We start from the raw sequence: 18,280 nt of genomic DNA, 5'->3' as shown, positions 1-18,280 counted from the left end.
ACAATTACAAGTTCACCAAACTTTGTTCTTCTGCCTCAACTTGGAGCTACTTCCACACCAAAACAGAGCAACTAGAAAAGTTGGATAGGGTAAAAGGCTAAGGTTTCAAGATTGGCAGAGGGCAGGAGAAGGGATGCATAGAGACAGAGAGAGACCAAAAAAACCAAAATGGTTATCAACTGTGAGCTACAATTATATCAAATAGAATTAAGATTCATTTCTTGGAGAATAGGAAAAAAAAAAAAAAGTCCAAAAAACTAGCCAAATCATTTACTATGTGAAGCAGTGGTTATTCTATATGAAATATTTGTGCTTGGCCTTTAAAGTAGAAGGGACCTTCTACTTTATTGTTGATGTTGTGTTGATGACAGAAGTGGGAGGTGAAGCCCACTTTACCCTATAGAAGCTAAGAAGTCAAAATACACGTTTGTCTCTCCTGCAGCTAGAAGCCAGGCATGGGAACCAGGCTCAGCCATTTGGATACACACTTGACCCACACTTTCCATTTTTCCTCGGCTATTCTTAAGCATTTTTTCTTCCAGATGAGTTTTTAAATCAACTGATTATGTTGTGTTAAAAAAAAAAAAAAAAAACTATTCTGAGCAGTGAAAATATTCTGTATGATACTGTAACAACAGATACAGATCATTACACATTTGCCCAAACCCGTAGAATGCACCACACCAAGATTGAACCCTAATGTAAACTATGGGATCTGGATGATCATAATGTGTCAAGTGTAGGTTCATCAGCTGTAACCAACGTACTGCTCTGGTAGGGGGTGTTGATCATGGGTAAGGCTATGAATGAGTAGGCACAGAGGATACAGAGGAAATCTCTGTACCTTCTGCTCAGTTTTGCTGTGAACCTAAAACTGCTCTGAAAGAACAAAGTCTTTAAAAATAAAATGGTTGGGATTTCATCAGGGATTAAATGGAATCTATAGGTTATTCTATAAGAGACTGTCAAGTTAAGATACTGCATCTGTCCATCTGGGAACAATGTATTTCTTTCCATTTATTCAGGTCTTCCTTTAAGTGCTTCAGCAAAGTTTCATTCTTTTCCTCAATGTAAGGCTTGCAAATTTCTTCGTAGGTTGAATTCTAAAGTTTTTGTTTCTATTACAAAATGGGACTTTTTCCCATGCATTATCTAAATAGTGTTATTGCACTATTTAGAAAAGATATTCATTCTCTACATTGCTCTTTATATCAACTCTAAACTTTTTGGTCCAGATTTGTATCAGAACATTCTCAATATACTTATAGTACAGTGATTATTTCATCTTTAAATTTAAGTAGGTTTAAAAAAAAAAACAAAAAAAAAAAAACAAAAAAATAAATTTAAGTAGGTTTAAGAATAGTAACATGAAAGTTTTTTGATAGGAAAGGTCACTTAAGATAAAAAAAAATGTGGTCTCTTCTCTCTGGAGAGCTTCAAAATAAACATTTGCCTTAGATCAGAGTCCTAACATAAGACAAAGGAAAGGAAAAAATATATACATATGCCCTTACCTAGCTCTCCCCACATTGTGGTTTAATATTGATTTTTACTCCCTCAGGCCTAACTCAAGGTCAAGAGAAACACAGTGCTCATTTGCACTGATGGAATAGTGGGGACAACGCAAATGTACTTTCCCCAAAACATTAAGTTTTTAATATTGTATTCTCTGACACAATTCTACAGCCTCCAGAAAACACTTCTGTTTAGCTATAAGCATTTCCTGGGTTTGTTTGTTTTTTTAAAAAGGTTTTCCTATATTTAGAGTTCACTCAATGTTTAGTTTAATACTGTACATATTTCAAATACTTTTAATATACATGTAACTTAAATTTCAATACCTATTAAAATCTTATCAGTAATTTAAAGTAGATATAGGTGACATTTTCTTTTAGAGATAAGAACTGAAAATGTAATAACTTTTCAATATTTCTGAAAAATATCTGTATTCTTTTAAAGAATACTGAATTTAACTCCGTGATTATGCTTTCTAAATTCTCAAAGCTGATTCAATTTAAAAAAAAAAAGTGTGGTTCAAGATTGTAAAAACAATCTACAAAGGATATATAAAATGCTGAGCTCAGTATTTTAGACCTAAATATTTCCTAAATTTCTGTAATTGTGAGTTCAAGTACATAGAAATGAATTTTCCTTTGTCTTTGTAACAAAGATTGGTTTTAATTGCAAACAGTAGAGCAAGATTTTTCCATATTGCAGGAGATATTATTGCTCAAGTTTCAGGGCAGTCTCCGTAGATCAGTCAGCTTTAATTTACAGAGAAACTTAGCTATGATCTACTTATATAATGAGAGCTGGCACAGAGCTCAACATATGAATGGTCAAATTCCAAGTATTTTCCCCAATCATCTTGTGACATAACTTCATCAAGATTTAAGATTCCATCTGCTTTGTTCCAACTAACACAACCAGGTTCTAGTTAACAGAAAAAAGGCACATACCATACAGATGTTTTATGAGAAATAGTCCCATTGCTTTTTCAAGTTGGTTTGCATTAGTGAAAAGCCATAGTGTGGGAATTATTATGAAGAAATGATTCAGAAAAAAACAGTAGTTGCTCTTAAAGACCAGAGGGGGAAATAAACCCAAAACTCACATGCTTTAAAACTGGAAAAGTTACAAATGCAAACTATGTTCACTGTCTGGCCATTCTGAAAGGCAGGGTGCCCCAAATCATTACTGTACTGTTATTTCACTGGCACTGGTCAAAGAGGATGGTGGGTCTGTTGTGAAAGACTCCCATGACTAAATAGGGAGTTTTGGCTTGGAGACCCGGGCCACTGGTTGGGCATCCCCAGCCAGACAGCTTAGGACCTAACTTTATGCTGGAAATTACAAAGGCATCTAAAGAAGCAAATAATGAAGTCCCTAGGATGAATGTCAGATGAGCCAAAACTGGGGGGAAAATTTTTTTTAAACTGCTTTCAGAGAAATAAAGAGAAAGATATTTTGGCCTTGACCCAGCAGAGGGTGAATGTCCTCCTGGATAGAAATTATGTGAACTGAAAATTCTCCATAGTAACAATTCTAATTAATTATTCAAGGTAGGGGGGTGGTTTCTTAAGGTTAAAAGCTGACTATGGTCTCGTTTCTATCATTAAAAACTGATTTTTTTCTTTGTATCCGCTTATGCAGGCATTAACGAGAAGCTTCTAGTGGAATTTTAACAGTAACTTTACAATAAAGATTCTCCTTTTAAAGGAAGTTTGCTGTTTTGCAGACTTTTTGGTTTATGGGATAACAGCAAATTTACTTAAGTTCCATATAACTAAAAAGTTTAAGCCCACTTATTCTATTACCTATGTACAGAAACAACAGACATTAACACTGTCATAACATTACAAACATTATGTAATTATATACATATATTACATAATATGTAATAAAAGGTACTGCAAGATCTTTTCAATTGAAAAGTTAACTGTAAAATTCAGCGATGTTATGGTAATAAGTGTATTTACACTGTAATAGAAATTAAAACTGAAATGTTATTCAATATACAATAATTCAGAAAAGCAACCACTCTCCACTGTGGATTATCGTTAAGTTTGCAGAGTAAAATAGTACATTCCAAGAAAATCAATCCAGACTAACAGATTTTTATTGTACAATAGTAAATAATATGTAATTTTTGTAGAAAAACAGACCACTAAGTGGTCACCTAAATAACCTTAAAAGAGTTTATCACATGGAAGGCAATGAAGAGTCACAATGACCACATAAGCACCAGAACAGAACTCTATAAACAGGAATGAAATCCAAGCCAAATTAAGTAGCTCTCATCATAATGAAAACTAGCAGTCTGGCACTGAGTGAGGCTACACCTGTTAGGTGGAAAATCTGATACTCAAAAGGCGAGGACCAGTCAGCCAGCAGTTGGTCAAACATATAAAATGCAATTGCATGTGGGAAAAGGGAAAGAGCTTTCTAGAAACCAAATTCCTGGACACACCTGCTATCCCTCCAGGTCTGTAACTCTGACTGCCTCTGGATCTGAATGTTCTGTTAAAATTATGAACTTTACAAGTCTTCTGGGGAAGGATTTGGTTCGTAAGGCAAACTCAATTTTCAAAGTCACTTCCCATAAGAAAGCTCAGAAATCTTTTTCGTTTCTCATAGCTTCCAGTGTTATGTGCGTTCCAACCCAGAACACTCTTTGGACCCATTCCCAATGCAATGGCATCCTCCCAGCCTAGAGTGAGCAGGAGCTGCTGCCCCACGGCCACCTGCTTGTACATACCTGTTTCCTTCCTGCTCCCCTTTCCTCCCTCTCGGCTCTTCTTCAGCACAGCTTTTAACATTTTCAACACTCTTTTGCTTCTAAAAAAAAAAAAAAAAGAAGGAGGGGAGGGAAGAGGAATTAAGGGTTGTGAGTTGGAATATAATGTACATACTGACACAAAAGGTAACTTAGGCTCTAACAGATTGTTCAGGAGAATCTAAACATACCTTGAGTTTTACGTTAATTTTCTATGAAGAAACTAAGATGGGGAACTAAATGTTAAAGACCCAAGGAGTGTTTTATAACTTTTAATGAAGTGATCAGAAGTTCACTGGCTTGTTATAAAAGTTTAAAAAAAAAAAACAGCATTCTCAGCATTCCACATCTAATTAAGGTTATGAGGCTAAATCTGGGCACGTTACTGTAAGATGTCTGGCACAGGAATTCAGATCTCCTAACCCCAGTTCATCAAAAGAAAACATTAGAACAGAGAATCAACAAGATAATGGTTAAGAAGAAAGCTACATGGTTAAAGGCATGTTTTGCAGATGCTACTGATTATATAACCACAAGGAAAACATTTTGGAAGTTTATCAGATTAAAACATACCTTATAAGCATTTGCAAAATAAATACAAGGGAAACATTTTAAGCTGATGTCAGGGGACCCAATCAAACAGCACACACTGCAGTGGGTTTTTACTACATACATCGAGGACTTTGGGGGGGATGGGGACGAAAGAAGAACGGTCTGTGGCACTACAGCTGAATCCTTTAAATGATAAGCTGCATTTTTAAACAGCGTTGTACTGAGCATGTAAAAACAACACAATGGCCCAGGCCTAAGATGAAACCTAAAACCATCCCTAGAGCAAGAGACAGACAAAAGGACCATTATTTCATCACTGAGTCTCCTGCAGCTCTTTTTCCTCCAGTAACTCGGAGGAGATGGCTGGACAACTCCCAGCAGTAACAAATCCAAATGGGTTGTGTTACCCATCACACCCCTGCTAGTGCACCAAGGACAAGAAGGTGGAAGGCAAGCAGGTTGCTCCTGGAAGAAAGAAGCAGCAGAGTGGGGCCAAAAGGGAGAAACTCCAGTGGAGAAGACGCCCAGTCCCACCTGCCCAGGGAGCCCGAATGCTGGAACCAGCGTCCGTGTATACGCGGCACCGGCTGCTGGGGCCAGAGTGGAGCAGGGCCTCCGCGGGGAGCACAGACCGAGGCAAGAGGCCCGGAGCGCTGCCATTCAGTCGCACAACATAAGCACACAACACGGTGACCTTCTTTTCATTTGGTCCAGGCCTGTATTTACTTTTCCAAGTCCTCTGTTTCCCTGACGAAGAAACAGAGACCCTGGAAGACTGACTGCCCAGGGGTCACACAGCGAATGAACAGCAGCGCCAGAACCCAAACCTGCAGGCTCCCAGCAAGGGTCTCCCTCCTTCCATGCTCCGCCTCCCCACTCAGAAGATGAAAGCTTTGGGCAACGGCAATCAAACAAACGAACAGACAAAAATCAACAACCAACCAATCCACCCTGGAGATAACCAGGAAGACAGCATCTTTAAGCAGAATTTGGAGAAGGCGATGGTAAAGTGCGACAGGGTTAAATCACCTGACAAACAAGTCTCTACACACAAAAGGGGCAGGGTTTACAGCCTAATTCTTTTTTAAACTGCTACTTCAGGGAACCCTGGTGCAAAGACTGGAGTTTCACCTGAAGGGCAAGCATGGAAACACAAATTTCTCTCGGTGATCATGCTGAAATATTGTAGGAGAGATGGTGGACAAAATTCAGGGACAGAGGCCTGCTAAGCACAGATATTTTCTTTTCCAAGTAAATCAATCAACCTTCAGGGTTTGTCATTTTGCAAAGACTACATGCTTTAAAAATAAAACAAAGAAAAGTAAAACGCGCCAGCCTGCAGAGCTTGGCCGAGGTCCCTGAGTGAGCTCTCCGGGAGCCCTGCACAGGCCTTGATCATGGAGCTCAAGCTCCACCGCAGCACCCAGGGTGACCCCATCATCACCCTGGTCGTCCCCAACCCGCGGCAGATCTGCTGTGCCACTGGGGAGACACGTCCCACAGAAGGACTGGGAGACACTGCCTTCGGCATCACGTGCCAGACACCCGGACTGCCCACTCCGGGGAGCCCAGCTGCTCTCAGGATTGTCGCATCTTCCACATCGGTGGTCCTGAGTTAACTGAAAAGGCGATCAGATGGCCACTGTAATTTTTTCTTTCCAGTTTCTGCTTTCCTCCATAAATAGCAAGTCAAGGGGGAAACGCTTAAATTTATATTCTAAGACCTATTCAAACTGTGACCTGGAGAAACTTCAAATGAATATACCGGAGTACAAAAGGAACTTCAGCTGCCATTTCTTTAATTTATATACTTTTTGGGGAAGAGAGGAAAGACCAGCCTCTGAAATTCTCTAGTGGGAGAAAACTTCCCAGAATTTTCATTTAAAGAAAATAAAATGTGAGTATATAACATTGACCTCACACCCATGACCTGAAGGCACCTAGATTTTCTTATTTTTCTACTGTTATTCAACATTCTAAGTCTCCCAAATACCATAGGTTCTTCCTTTTAAAACACCCCGAGGTAACAAAAACTGCCAAGCTTCCTTTTACTGTTTGGATTTCTCCTTTAATACACGGAGTCTTTGAGAATAGGCCCAGTATCTCCATGTTTTGTGTTAGAATTCTGCACAGTAAAAAAAAAAAAAAAGAATTCTGCACAGTGATTACAGTGATAGATAAGATATAACAAAGATTATCCTAGGTAAAACAGAAAGGATTTCGAAGCAAGACAGAAGCTATTTTGGCTTGCAATCACAATAGCAGCATCGTAACCATGACCACCTTGTCTGAAATCACAGAACACCAGTAGTATTAAAATTTTCCTCTTCTGGAGTGTCATACTGCCTGTTTATACAGTTTCAAGTCAAATCTGTGAGCTAAGGGCAGGGACTATGTTTACTTTTTAATACAAACAGAAGCCAAAACGCAGGCTTCGCACCCACTCTGTCCTCAGTATTTGTTGACAGATTTAACCAGGCTGCAATGAACACAGATGAGCGACTTCCTCCAAATCAAGCAATTAGCCAACATTTATAGCAGTTTATAAGTTACAAGGAACATTCCTATATATTTTCATTTGCAAGGAATGCCAAAAAACACAGTTAAATCCATGTGACATCAGGCAATGAGAGACTGGGGAGGAAAATGCTGCATTTCATAATACCCTTTCATGTCCACACCTTAATTAAAATCTCATGATCACAAAATCTTATTATCCAGTTATCCTGAATGTGTGCACGCTCCGTTGGAAGGAGCTTCTCCCATAAAACAGTTTATCTGACCTCAAAGCAAAGCTGTTTCGAAAGGTGCCTACCTACTTTTATCAACATCAAGCAAACCAGAACAGCAATATTTACAAGTGAAACACTGAAAACTAAGTTGTATATAATTAAGAACTTCCCCCCCAGAAAAGGGAGACAGCAAAAACATCCTCAACTTTAAGGGCTTGAAAAGATTTTTCTAACATACCAAGATTTGACTCATCTACATAATAGCCACGTCTTCTGTATGGCTACCTTTAGAGCTTACTTTCCTTTATTTGGCAACCTTTAATGCTTATTAAAAGAAAGGAAATGTGAGCGGCAGTGTGGGGTCTGAAGCACCTTTCAAGATAAATTATATAGAATAGAACAAATCAAGAAAACAAAGCAGAATAGAGACCACAAAAAGAAACAAAGAGGCCTGCTAGATGGGGCACTGGCTGTTGGCTGGAAATTCATGGAAAACTGCATTATAGAAGCTTCCTGAAAGCAAGAGCCATATCTCAACATTCTTTTAGAGCTCCCACGAGGCTGGGAAAAAACAACTCTTGATGAATACTTGAAATTCCAGTAGGTCTCTCTCCCCACTCCCCAACCTCACTTTTTTTTTTCCTATAATAGAAAAAGCCCAGGAATCAAGGGACTAATCTCAGCCCTGGTCGTCGTGTTGTGACTGGAAACCAGTCACTGAAGTTCTCTAGGATTCAGATGATTTGTTCAGAAAAGCTCGGGAAGAGAAGAGTGACTACAGATCAAGCAACCAGAAAGCAACCGTATGACGTTACTGCCCTATTTCCACTGCTAGTATGGTAACACTGGGCTATAATTTATCCCCAAGGCACGAAGGCTCAGCCGTTCATTCTTCTTTATTCAAAGCCATTCTACAAACCATGCCCCTAATTCTACTGCTCTTTATGGTTAGGCTTGTCATAGGCAAAAAGACGTCAGATCGGAGTATGACTTATTAAAAGCGTAATAAATTTACAGCCCCAAGTAATCTGAATTTAAAAGATTTCTGGGCATGAAGTCTCAATTCAGATGTTTTAAGGTCTGATGCACAAATTAAGTGGAAACTCTCTATTAGATTGAAATCACTTTCAGCTCATATTTTAAATATTCTATGGGAAGATATTCTATGGGAAATATTGCTTTGGGAAAAGTTTCTTTAGAAAAAAAAAATGCTTCTTCTGGGGCACCTGGCTGGTTCAGTGGTAAAGCATGGGACTCTTGATCTTGGGGTTGTGATGTCAAGCCACACGGTGGGTGCAGAGATTACTTTAAAAATTTAAAAACCTGGGACACCTGAGTGGCTCAGAAGTTTAGTGCCTGCCTTCGGCCCAGGGAATGATCCTGGAGTCCCAAGGTCAACTCCCACATCGGGCTCCCTGAGTGGAGCCTGCTTCACTCTCTGCCTGTGTCTCTGCCTCTCTCTCTCTCTCTCTCTCTCTCTCTCTCTCATAAAAAAAAAATTAAAAAAAAAAAAAAAAGAAAGAAAATTTAAAAACCTGACTCTCCAAAGCTGGTATTTCAAGTTACTAGAAAATTACTGTATGCAAGTTTGTACATTTTCTCATTTTGTGAACTACTTGGCAGAAAGGAAATTTTATTTTAGGAGGAAAATATGAACAAGTACTTCCTTCTGGCTCCAAGAGACTTTTTTTATTTTGTGAAGAGATTTGTTGAGCCCAACTGTTAACACTACTTCCTCCATAAAGCCTTAGCAGGCCATGGCAGCCAACTCGACGAATCCCTCCCGGCACCCAGCAATGTACCTTATACACAACCAACTCAAAAATACATTTTTTAAATGAATGAATAGCAGGTTGTTATGGAAGGGAATTCAAAACCAATGGTAATTCTCTCCCACAAGGGGTTTGGGCAAACAATTTTAAGAACTATTTTTTGGTACCAACCACTAGTTTCCAAGTTATCTGGTCTATCCACGATGAACAACTCATTTCTACAGCAGGATCTGTTCTCTTAACAGGTCCTTCAGAAAGCTGCAGGGAGGTTTTATTTTGGTATTTCAAATACATGTACAGAAAGCACAAGTACAATGACAGAAAAGCCAAAACCTGAGATCAATACATTCTCCTTCAAACCAGGAAAAGCTCAAATAGGGGATAACCAGGGCAGCACTCCTGGCAATAAGCCTTATGACTCCCAGGCCAATGGCTGGTGTACAAGACTGAGCACCAGTCTCTCAGGATCTCTCTTCAGGTTGGATGCTCCCCAACCAAGCACCTACCTCCCCTCCACCCAACAGCAAGATGCTCCAAACTAGAAGACAAAAGAACTGCAATATTTTTACCACCACCATCCAGACGTTCATAAATATTTAGATTTAAGAAAGCAAAGGCATTTCACAGGTACCCTTCAAAAGCTACCTCAGGACGCCTGGGTGACTCAGTTAAGTGGCTGACTCTTGGTTTCAGCTCAGGTCACAATCTCGTGGATCCTGGGATGGAGTCCCACGTTGGGCTCCATTCTCATTGGGAAGTTGGCTTGAAAAATTCTCTCCCTCTGCCCCTCCCCTCCACTCGCACAAAGCTCCTTCTCTCTTTCTAGTAAATAAACAAACAAAAAGCCACCTCAAAACTCCTGGAGGACTTCCTACCCACCTGCTTCCTCCACTAGGCTATGAGCCACTGATAGCCACACCCTGCCCCACTCCCCAGCCCAGTATTCGTTGCTTTACTACCAGTAGATACACTGAGGAAGAACATAGTTTTAATCCATCTATAATTCTTAAAGGGAATGGTTCTATCTCAAAATAGACAGCCATCCTTTAATAAACTTAAACAATTTATTTACATTTTAAACAAATTTAAAATATAATAGCCTCATTTAAAATGCAAGGCCCTAAGCATTGGAGGAACTTATCCTGACTCTCCTGGATCAGCAAACAGCGGAGAGAGACAGGGTTATGACCTGATTTTCCAATTAAGGAATGAGCACTGGGCTAGAGATTGTAGTTGTTCGTTGTACACAAATTTCTAAGTATTCATACCCAGCAAAGAGGGACACGAAGTCAAGCATAATATGATAGGGAAGAAAAAGCCAACAAACATAGGCAGGAAGCTATGCCTCCATTTTCTCTATCAAGCAAAAATAAGGTATGAGAGAAACAGGGTGAAGAACAACCTTTGCAGAAGAGAAGGAGGCAAACACAAGATTAAAAGGACTACTGAGGGCAGCCCCGGTGGCTTAGCGGTTTAGCGCCCCCTGCAGCTCAGGGCGTGATCCTGGAGACTCGGGATCGAGTCCCACGTCAGGCTCCCTGCATGGAGCTTGATTTTTCCCTCTGCCTGTGTCTCTGCCTCTCTGTCTCTCATGAATAAATAAATAAAATCTTTTTTTAAAAAAAAATCAAAATAAATAAAGGACAGCTGAACAGGGACACCTGGGTTGAGCATCTGCCTCCGGCCCAAGGCATGATCCCGGGATCCAGGATCAAGTCCTACATCGAGCTCCTTGCATGGAGCCTGCTTCTCCCTCTGCCTCTGTGTCTCTCATGAATAAATAAATAACATCTTTAAAAAATTGGGATCCCTGGGTGGCACAGCGGTTTGGCGCCTGCCTTTGGCCCAGGGCGCGATCCTGGAGACCCGGGATCAAATCCCACGTCGGGCTCCCGGTGCATGGAGCCTGCTTCTCCCTCTGCCTGTGTCTCTGCCTCTCTCTCTCTCTCTCTCTCTCTCTGTGACTATCATAAATAAATAAAAATTAAATAATAAATTAAATAAATAAATAAACAAACAAACAAACAAACAGACAGCTGAACAGCTCAGACTGCCCAATCTGGGTTGCAGACCACGCCATGGCACCAAATAATGAAACTATGCAACTGCATCCTCTGATGCTCAGCCCCAAGAACTACCCAGAGGACGAGAGGACTGATCAGCGGCTGGCTGTCTGCAGGACTTGTCAAGACTGAGAAGGGTGCTTATGTCACATGCTTGGAGTGCTGTGCCACAGAGGCAGGACTGGACAAGAAGGGAGTGAGACCCAGAGAGGACAGGAATGGGGTCTCAAGGAGATCAGAGAACAAACACAGTCAGACTAAGTGAATGAGGAAGTTGAAAAGAGTCTAGTCTTTTTAAATGAACTTGTAAATTTTGGAGATGGAACCATGCCAGACAATGATAAAGGTCACACGATGGCCAAAAGCTTGGTTTGCTAAAGTGCAAGCCCTCCAAGTGAGGGTTACTGGAAGCTATTTGATTCTTGGTGTGGGTAAGAGCCATTCAGATGCTCACTGCAGAAACAGAGGTAGCACTTGGTATAGCCATTATCCTCATAGCTAGTATTTAATCAGGGTTTACTATATGTCAGGTAAGGAGTGTTACACACATATATAATCTCTTTTTATCCTTACCGGAAAAAAAAAAAAAAAAGAAGGAAAAAATAACCCTATGAGATAGTTTCCGGATTTTTTTTTTTTTTTTTTTTTTTACAATCAAGGCAACAGAGAGGCTTAGAAAGATGAACCAGTTCTCCAAAGTTACACAGTGTGCAAAGGTAGACCTGGAACTTCTGAAGGCTCAGGCACTGAGTGGCTGCTTCCAATGTCCTCAAGGAACTCAGGAGCAGGGGGCAAGGAAGATGACCAGGAGGGTGCCTAATAGAAGCCTCAAAGACACAGTGGCTTTTGCAGGAGGGTGAACATGTAATTGTTGTGGATCCAGCTAAGGAGAGCTGGGAGAAAGCCAACATCAACTCTGAGCCCCCATGACCAGGAGGTCAAAGCCCATGGAGGACCACCTAGGGTTTGAACATGAACCACAGTCTACAATCAGGTGCCCATCCTCTCACATAGCCCTGTAGAGGCCATGACTAGGGTCACAGGATATTCCCCTGTAAGGTTTATAGCAACGAGAGACCCAAGCCCCGATCCCCAATGTGGCAGTTATCGCCATAACAGCCATTCGGATTACATTTTCTTCTCTTTCCCCTTCTTTCTATGAAGTTTTCCACTTGTACCATACAACAGAGTTATGAACTCCCAGCTTCCACTGACCAACTTCTTGATGTATAGCAATGACAACTCCCTGAATAAAGACAGACAGTATTACATAAACAAAATGACTTCAGGCAAGTTATTTTCCGTTTTACGGACTCATCTGTCTAACAGGGATACTATTCCCTTTCCTGCTTGACTGGACAATCAGGCCTCTTCCACCTTGCAGGTGCTATAATTTTACGGGGAAAACTTTATTTCTGGTTCATAAGATCACTGTAATCACAGTAGCTGATAAACCATCACCACAGATGAAAAAAGGGCCCCTGGCTGGGGTCTAGGGCATGGATGATAAGTCTTTACAGGAAAAGGAGAAGAGACCTTGAAGACATGTCAGAAAGTCCATTTTTCAAAAACTGTTAAAAGGTACTCAATCAATCAATGCCAGCTGAATGAAGTCTGGTATTATAAATCTAAAGAAATTAAATTTTTTAAATTGCACTGCATCTGGCCTCAAAGTGAAAAAGGTCAGACAACTTCAAAGATGCCCTGTGAAAGGCAGCTATTCATTACACAAAGATCTCTTGCTTATGTAGCTGACAGATGGATCTTTCACTTAAAGCCCTGGAACAGAAGACATCAAAACCCCTCCTCCACTCTGTCAGTGACTTGCTAGGATGCTCTGAACAAGGTTATAACCCACACCCCCTCCAGCTCCTAATTTCATTAGGATGGGCGTTCCCAATACCCGGTGCAGTTTTTCAAACCTCTCCCAGGTGATTGTAATGTGCAGCCAGCAACACCTATTTAACACTAACTCTATACCAGACCCTGCTCTAAGCACTTAGTCCATGCATATTTAATCCCCACAACCACCCTCTGCAGAAGGTACTGTAAATATCTCTATTCTACAAAGACACAGAGAGCCCAGAGATTTGCCTAGAGTCACATACATAGCTCATGGGAGCAGAGCCAGGTTGCCCATCCAGGTGGTCTTGCTCCAGAGCCTAACTATACAGTCCCTTTTTTATGCCTCCTTTTTTGGATAAACATGAGACAGATTAGCTCCCAGGGGCCTGGTGAGGTAGTCAAACAGACAAAACTGCCTAATAGGAGAGAAAAAAAATCATATTTGGCCACACACACACACACACACACACACACGTCCACCACAGAGCAGCATCCCATGTCTCAAATCTATCCTGAAAAACAGAATCTGCCTCTGTTGAGATACCTACTGTGTACTCAAGTTCTGCTAGGTATCTAGGAGTTATTTCAAACACCAGTGTTGTCAATATTTGTGACCTGGAGGTGTCATGCTACAAAATGCAAGCAAGCTCTTTAATTTGTGAGCTCACAGAAGAACAACACTGGAAGTTGGGCCATATTACCAACAGGGAAGAGTACTTGGGACAGAGACCTCAGTGTCACATGGGCAATGCTTCCCCTATTCCTAACACCCAGAGGTTAGGAACAGTGTTATTCAAGAGGAGTTCCAAAACCCCACTGCATAGCTCACTGAATGAATTGCATACAGCTGTTAAAAGGTGATAGGATGGGACAAGGAATGGCCTGGTGTCCAAGCTTTCCTTCTCTGGGCAGTTTTATATAGTTCAAATAGATATAAGGTTTTAATCTTGGATATCAAGTTCTAAAATAAACCTAGGATATGCTTGCCATAGTAACACAATGAAGAGCTAAATGAAATTCATAAAAGTCACACAGCATCATCTCTTCCATAGCTAAAGCAAATAATGTCAACACACAGAGCACTATATACTCTTACCCGAAATTTGGGGGTTTTTTTTGTTTTTTTAAGACTATTTATTCCTAAGAGACACAGAGAGGCAGTGACATAGGCAGAGGGAGAAGCAGGCTCCCTAGGGGGAGCCTTTTCTGGAATTCAATCCCAGAACCCCAGGATCACACCCTGAGCCAGAGGCAGACCCTCAACCACTGAGCCACCCAGGTGCCCCTCTTACCTAAAATTTGTAAGGGAAGCCATTCTCGGCCATAAACACTTGGTTGCAGTAAGCAGTCTTAAAGGGGACTTTACAGGGGCTCATAAGAAAGGTCACTCAGAAATGAGGAATGGTCATATTTTTAAATTCATTCCAAGAGCCCCAAAATGGGGGAAGGTCAGAGCTCCAGATGATAAAAATCAAAGACAATTTGGGACACCCGCATCAGGTTCCCCGCCGGGAGCCAGCTTCTCCCTCTGCCTATGTCTCTGCCTCTCTGTCTCTCATGAATGAATAAATAAGATCTTAAAAAAAAAAAAAATCAAAAGCAATTCATGCTATGAAGCAAAAACCAAATATGACTTTTTTTTTTTTTTTTTAACATTAACTAATCTGGTCTCAATGAGATGAGAGCACTACAAGGGTGCCATCCAAGACAGGAGCTTGTGACCTTTTAAGTGTCACGGATTGCTTCATCAATCCAGATGCTCCCATCAGAATGTTTCTGAATGATTCTGATGAAGACAATACTCTTCAAAAAAAAAAAAAAAATCAATTATATTGAAACACAGATATAAAAATATTTAAATAGGAAAACTGAGATAAAAGTAATGTGTACTTCTTAACATACATTACAAGACACAGCAGCAGGTCTAATAAGCTACTGCAGTTTTCTAAGCAATGGTGAACATAAATGATGGTTCGAACTATCTCCCACAAAGTGGTACAAAAATCTGATTTCTACTTGCCAAAGCCAAAGATGCTGCTGACAGTATGTGACGCTGCCCACTCTCATCACTGAGGGAAAAGCCACATTTTGGTTAGAGATGGTAAAAATAAAGATGTAAATTTTCTTTCCACCCACCCACATTCACAGATCCCCTGAAGTGCATCCAATGACCCCAAGGATTAGAGACCATGACCCAAACAATCAGTCAGACTCAAAGGGACAATTACTCAGACTTGCTAAGTGCTCTGCTAATAGCCCAGGACCTTCTAGAGAAACACAGTAGTGCAGTTTTATCCCACTCGCAGAACCACTGAAATTCAGAAAATTAAACAGTAATTTACTGACTGGCACACGTTAGCAAGATTGGGTATTCCACATATGCACCACCCCTAGCAATTAAATGCCAAGTCCCACGATTAGTTTTCATAGTAATCTATAAAAGTTCTATTTACAAGAAAGCCCACCACCACCAAATTACTAACCCACCCACAAAAACCAGCCCAGTTCCAAGAGAAAGACCTGTGGGAATTTACACTGTGAGACAACAGACGAAAACAGGAAAGCCAGGTTGAGTATTTTATTATGGTTTTGTTGTTTTCTTGGGCACTCTCCTTATCCTTTTTACAAGTGTTGAAGGTCCAGGAGGTATAGTCTTCCAATTATCTGGATCAGGCCTCCTAGTTAAGGGTGGTACACCCAAGGCTTGTCCTCGCCCACCCTCACTACCCCATACAGTCAGGCCATTCCCCAGCTGCATGCCCTAAATCAGGGGATGCCCATATGAAGATAAATATAATTTAGAGTCCAAAATACATGGACTTGCTTTGGGCCACTGCCAATTTCTCATGGATCCTGGGTAACTGAGACGGTTTTTGTTTTCATGGTCAGGACCTACAACAACAGCTGCAGGAGCGTAATACTTTTTCTAGACTAATAAAATTACCTAAGTCTGGCTCACAGTTTTAGCCGTGGCAGCAGCTCAACTTCCCAGAAAGATGCAAGCCTCATGCAGCCGCAGCGGAGCTGGGAGGGTAGTGCTGAACTAAACTGGTGGCATTCAGACCCGACCCACTGCAAACAACACTTTGGTGAAATTGTGAATTACAGAATAATTCCCATGCATGAGGATTACAAATGTTATTTTTGGGAGTCCCATGAAAGTTTAATCAAACCTGTGAAGTTCAAGCTTTGCATTTGAAGTTATGTGACATGCCACATACAAACATCAAGACTTTTTCTCTCTAAAACCCAGTGAAAGGTTCAATTAAAGCCCTTAGTAATTCCGCAGTGAAACCTTTGATCACGGAGTCTGTCACCACTTCTCCTAACACATACAAACAGTATGAAACATAGCTCAGGAACCTAGGAACAAAATTGGCATTGTGAAGTGGCAGGGAAACCACACACACACACACACACACACACACACATCACTTTTCTTTCAAGTTGGGGAAGGCAGGGTGGGTGGGTGACTTTCAGATGCTACAGTCTCCAAAGCTAGAGGGTTCCTTGTACTTGGAGCACAGTTACAAAGATATTTCCTAAATATAAGTGTGTGGTCCCTTTAAGGAAAAACATCCCAATTAGAACCCAGTGAAAAACAGGAACACATGTTTCTTGAATGACTGAATTAGAAACAGTGGATGTGAAATTGTTCTAGATATAATGAAGATGCTGCACAGATGTACTAAGTTTTCATGATCTCAGTGAAACATCTTTCTGCTACAGTAAAATACGGGAGTCTTCAACAGAGCTGGATATAAATTTAAGTATCTGTTCCTTGTTTTTATGCAAACTTCCCAAGCCAACTCCCTCTGCCTTCTCACAAACCTAATAAAACACATATTTCAATGTACTGATAACTCACTGAAAACCACAAAGCCATCCATCTCCAAGTCAGACTGATGGCTCCTTACAATCATCTCTTATCAATACTGTAAATCTGTTACAAATAGAGACCCTTACTCCACAAATTCAACAAAACACCATGAAAACCGCAGCACAGGTGGAGACAAAAGCATCACTCGGTTGATACCGTCAAGTTTTTCCACTGTCCTCACATGAAGGAGGCAGACTGTGGGGCGCCTGGGTGGCTCAGTGGTTGAGCATCTCCTTTGGCTCGGTCATGATACCGGAATCCTGGGATCAAGCCCCGCATGGGGCTCTGCTTCTCCCTCTGCCTTTGTTTCGCCTCCATCTGTCTCTCACGAATAAATAAAATCTTAAAAAAAAAAAAAAAAAAAAAAAAAAAAAGAAGGGGGGCGGGGAGGAAGGAGAGGCAGACTCTAATTGTCCTCTTTGACAGATAAAGAAGTTGAGACAGCAACTCAGCAGCCTGCCCCAGGCCACCTTCACTCTCAACTCTGACTCCACTTCCTCTCTCTCAAAGGCAAGAACACTAGAACTTTGCCTCTGGCACCCTGAGCCTTGGATCCCAAGATCAGATGATGTACAAGACCAGCCTCTAACACACAGAGTGGGGCCTCTAAAGATTGCATTATGACAAAACCTCAATGTACTTGTGATAATCTGATTTTATTTGTAACTATTATCACGAAGTATTTCTAAACATTTATACTTACACTTCTGAAAGAGAAGCAATGTGATTCCAAATTCCAAACCAGTCAATCTCCATTCTTTTCTCTGCACCTTTTCCTTGGGAAAACGATGTGAATACCCACTTCAACTGCCACCTCCACGCAGGCACCTCACAAAGAGATTTCCCCATTGCTTTACCTGTCCTGCAATCTGAGCACTGGATTTCTAACCTGCTGACATCGACTATGGCAACGCAAATTCAACATGTCCAAAACTAAAGTCACCCTCCTCCTCCTCTTCCCCCAACCTCCAACACCCACTCACCAGCGTGGGTTCTGGGTGCCTGTTGACGACACCACCACCACCACCCCCAACCTTCCCCTTTAGTCCACCAGACTCAAGGCCTCTACATCCCCATGGCTTTCTTTCTGGTCGGACAGCCAATCAAATTACTAAGTCTCACCAGTTCCAGCTCCTCTCTACTCCCTCCCATCATTCTGG

General features: G+C 41.1%; 1 protein-coding gene across 1 annotated transcript in view; it reads right to left on the bottom strand.

Annotated features, from left to right (window-relative positions):
• TANC1 (tetratricopeptide repeat, ankyrin repeat and coiled-coil containing 1) overlaps nt 1-18,280 on the bottom strand; it is a 223,726-nt gene that overhangs the window by 141,080 nt on the left and 64,366 nt on the right. Inside the window, exon 3 of the mRNA XM_038584592.1 lies at nt 4,259-4,338. Within this exon, the coding sequence (XP_038440520.1) occupies nt 4,259-4,319 (61 nt within the window). The 5' untranslated portion in view covers nt 4,320-4,338. The remainder of the gene's footprint in view (nt 1-4,258; nt 4,339-18,280) is intronic.

Source organism: Canis lupus, chromosome 36, assembly GCF_011100685.1.
Source record: "Canis lupus familiaris isolate Mischka breed German Shepherd chromosome 36, alternate assembly UU_Cfam_GSD_1.0, whole genome shotgun sequence".
Lineage (NCBI taxonomy): Eukaryota > Metazoa > Chordata > Mammalia > Carnivora > Canidae > Canis > Canis lupus.
This window is presented reverse-complemented; position numbering and strand designations above follow the sequence as displayed.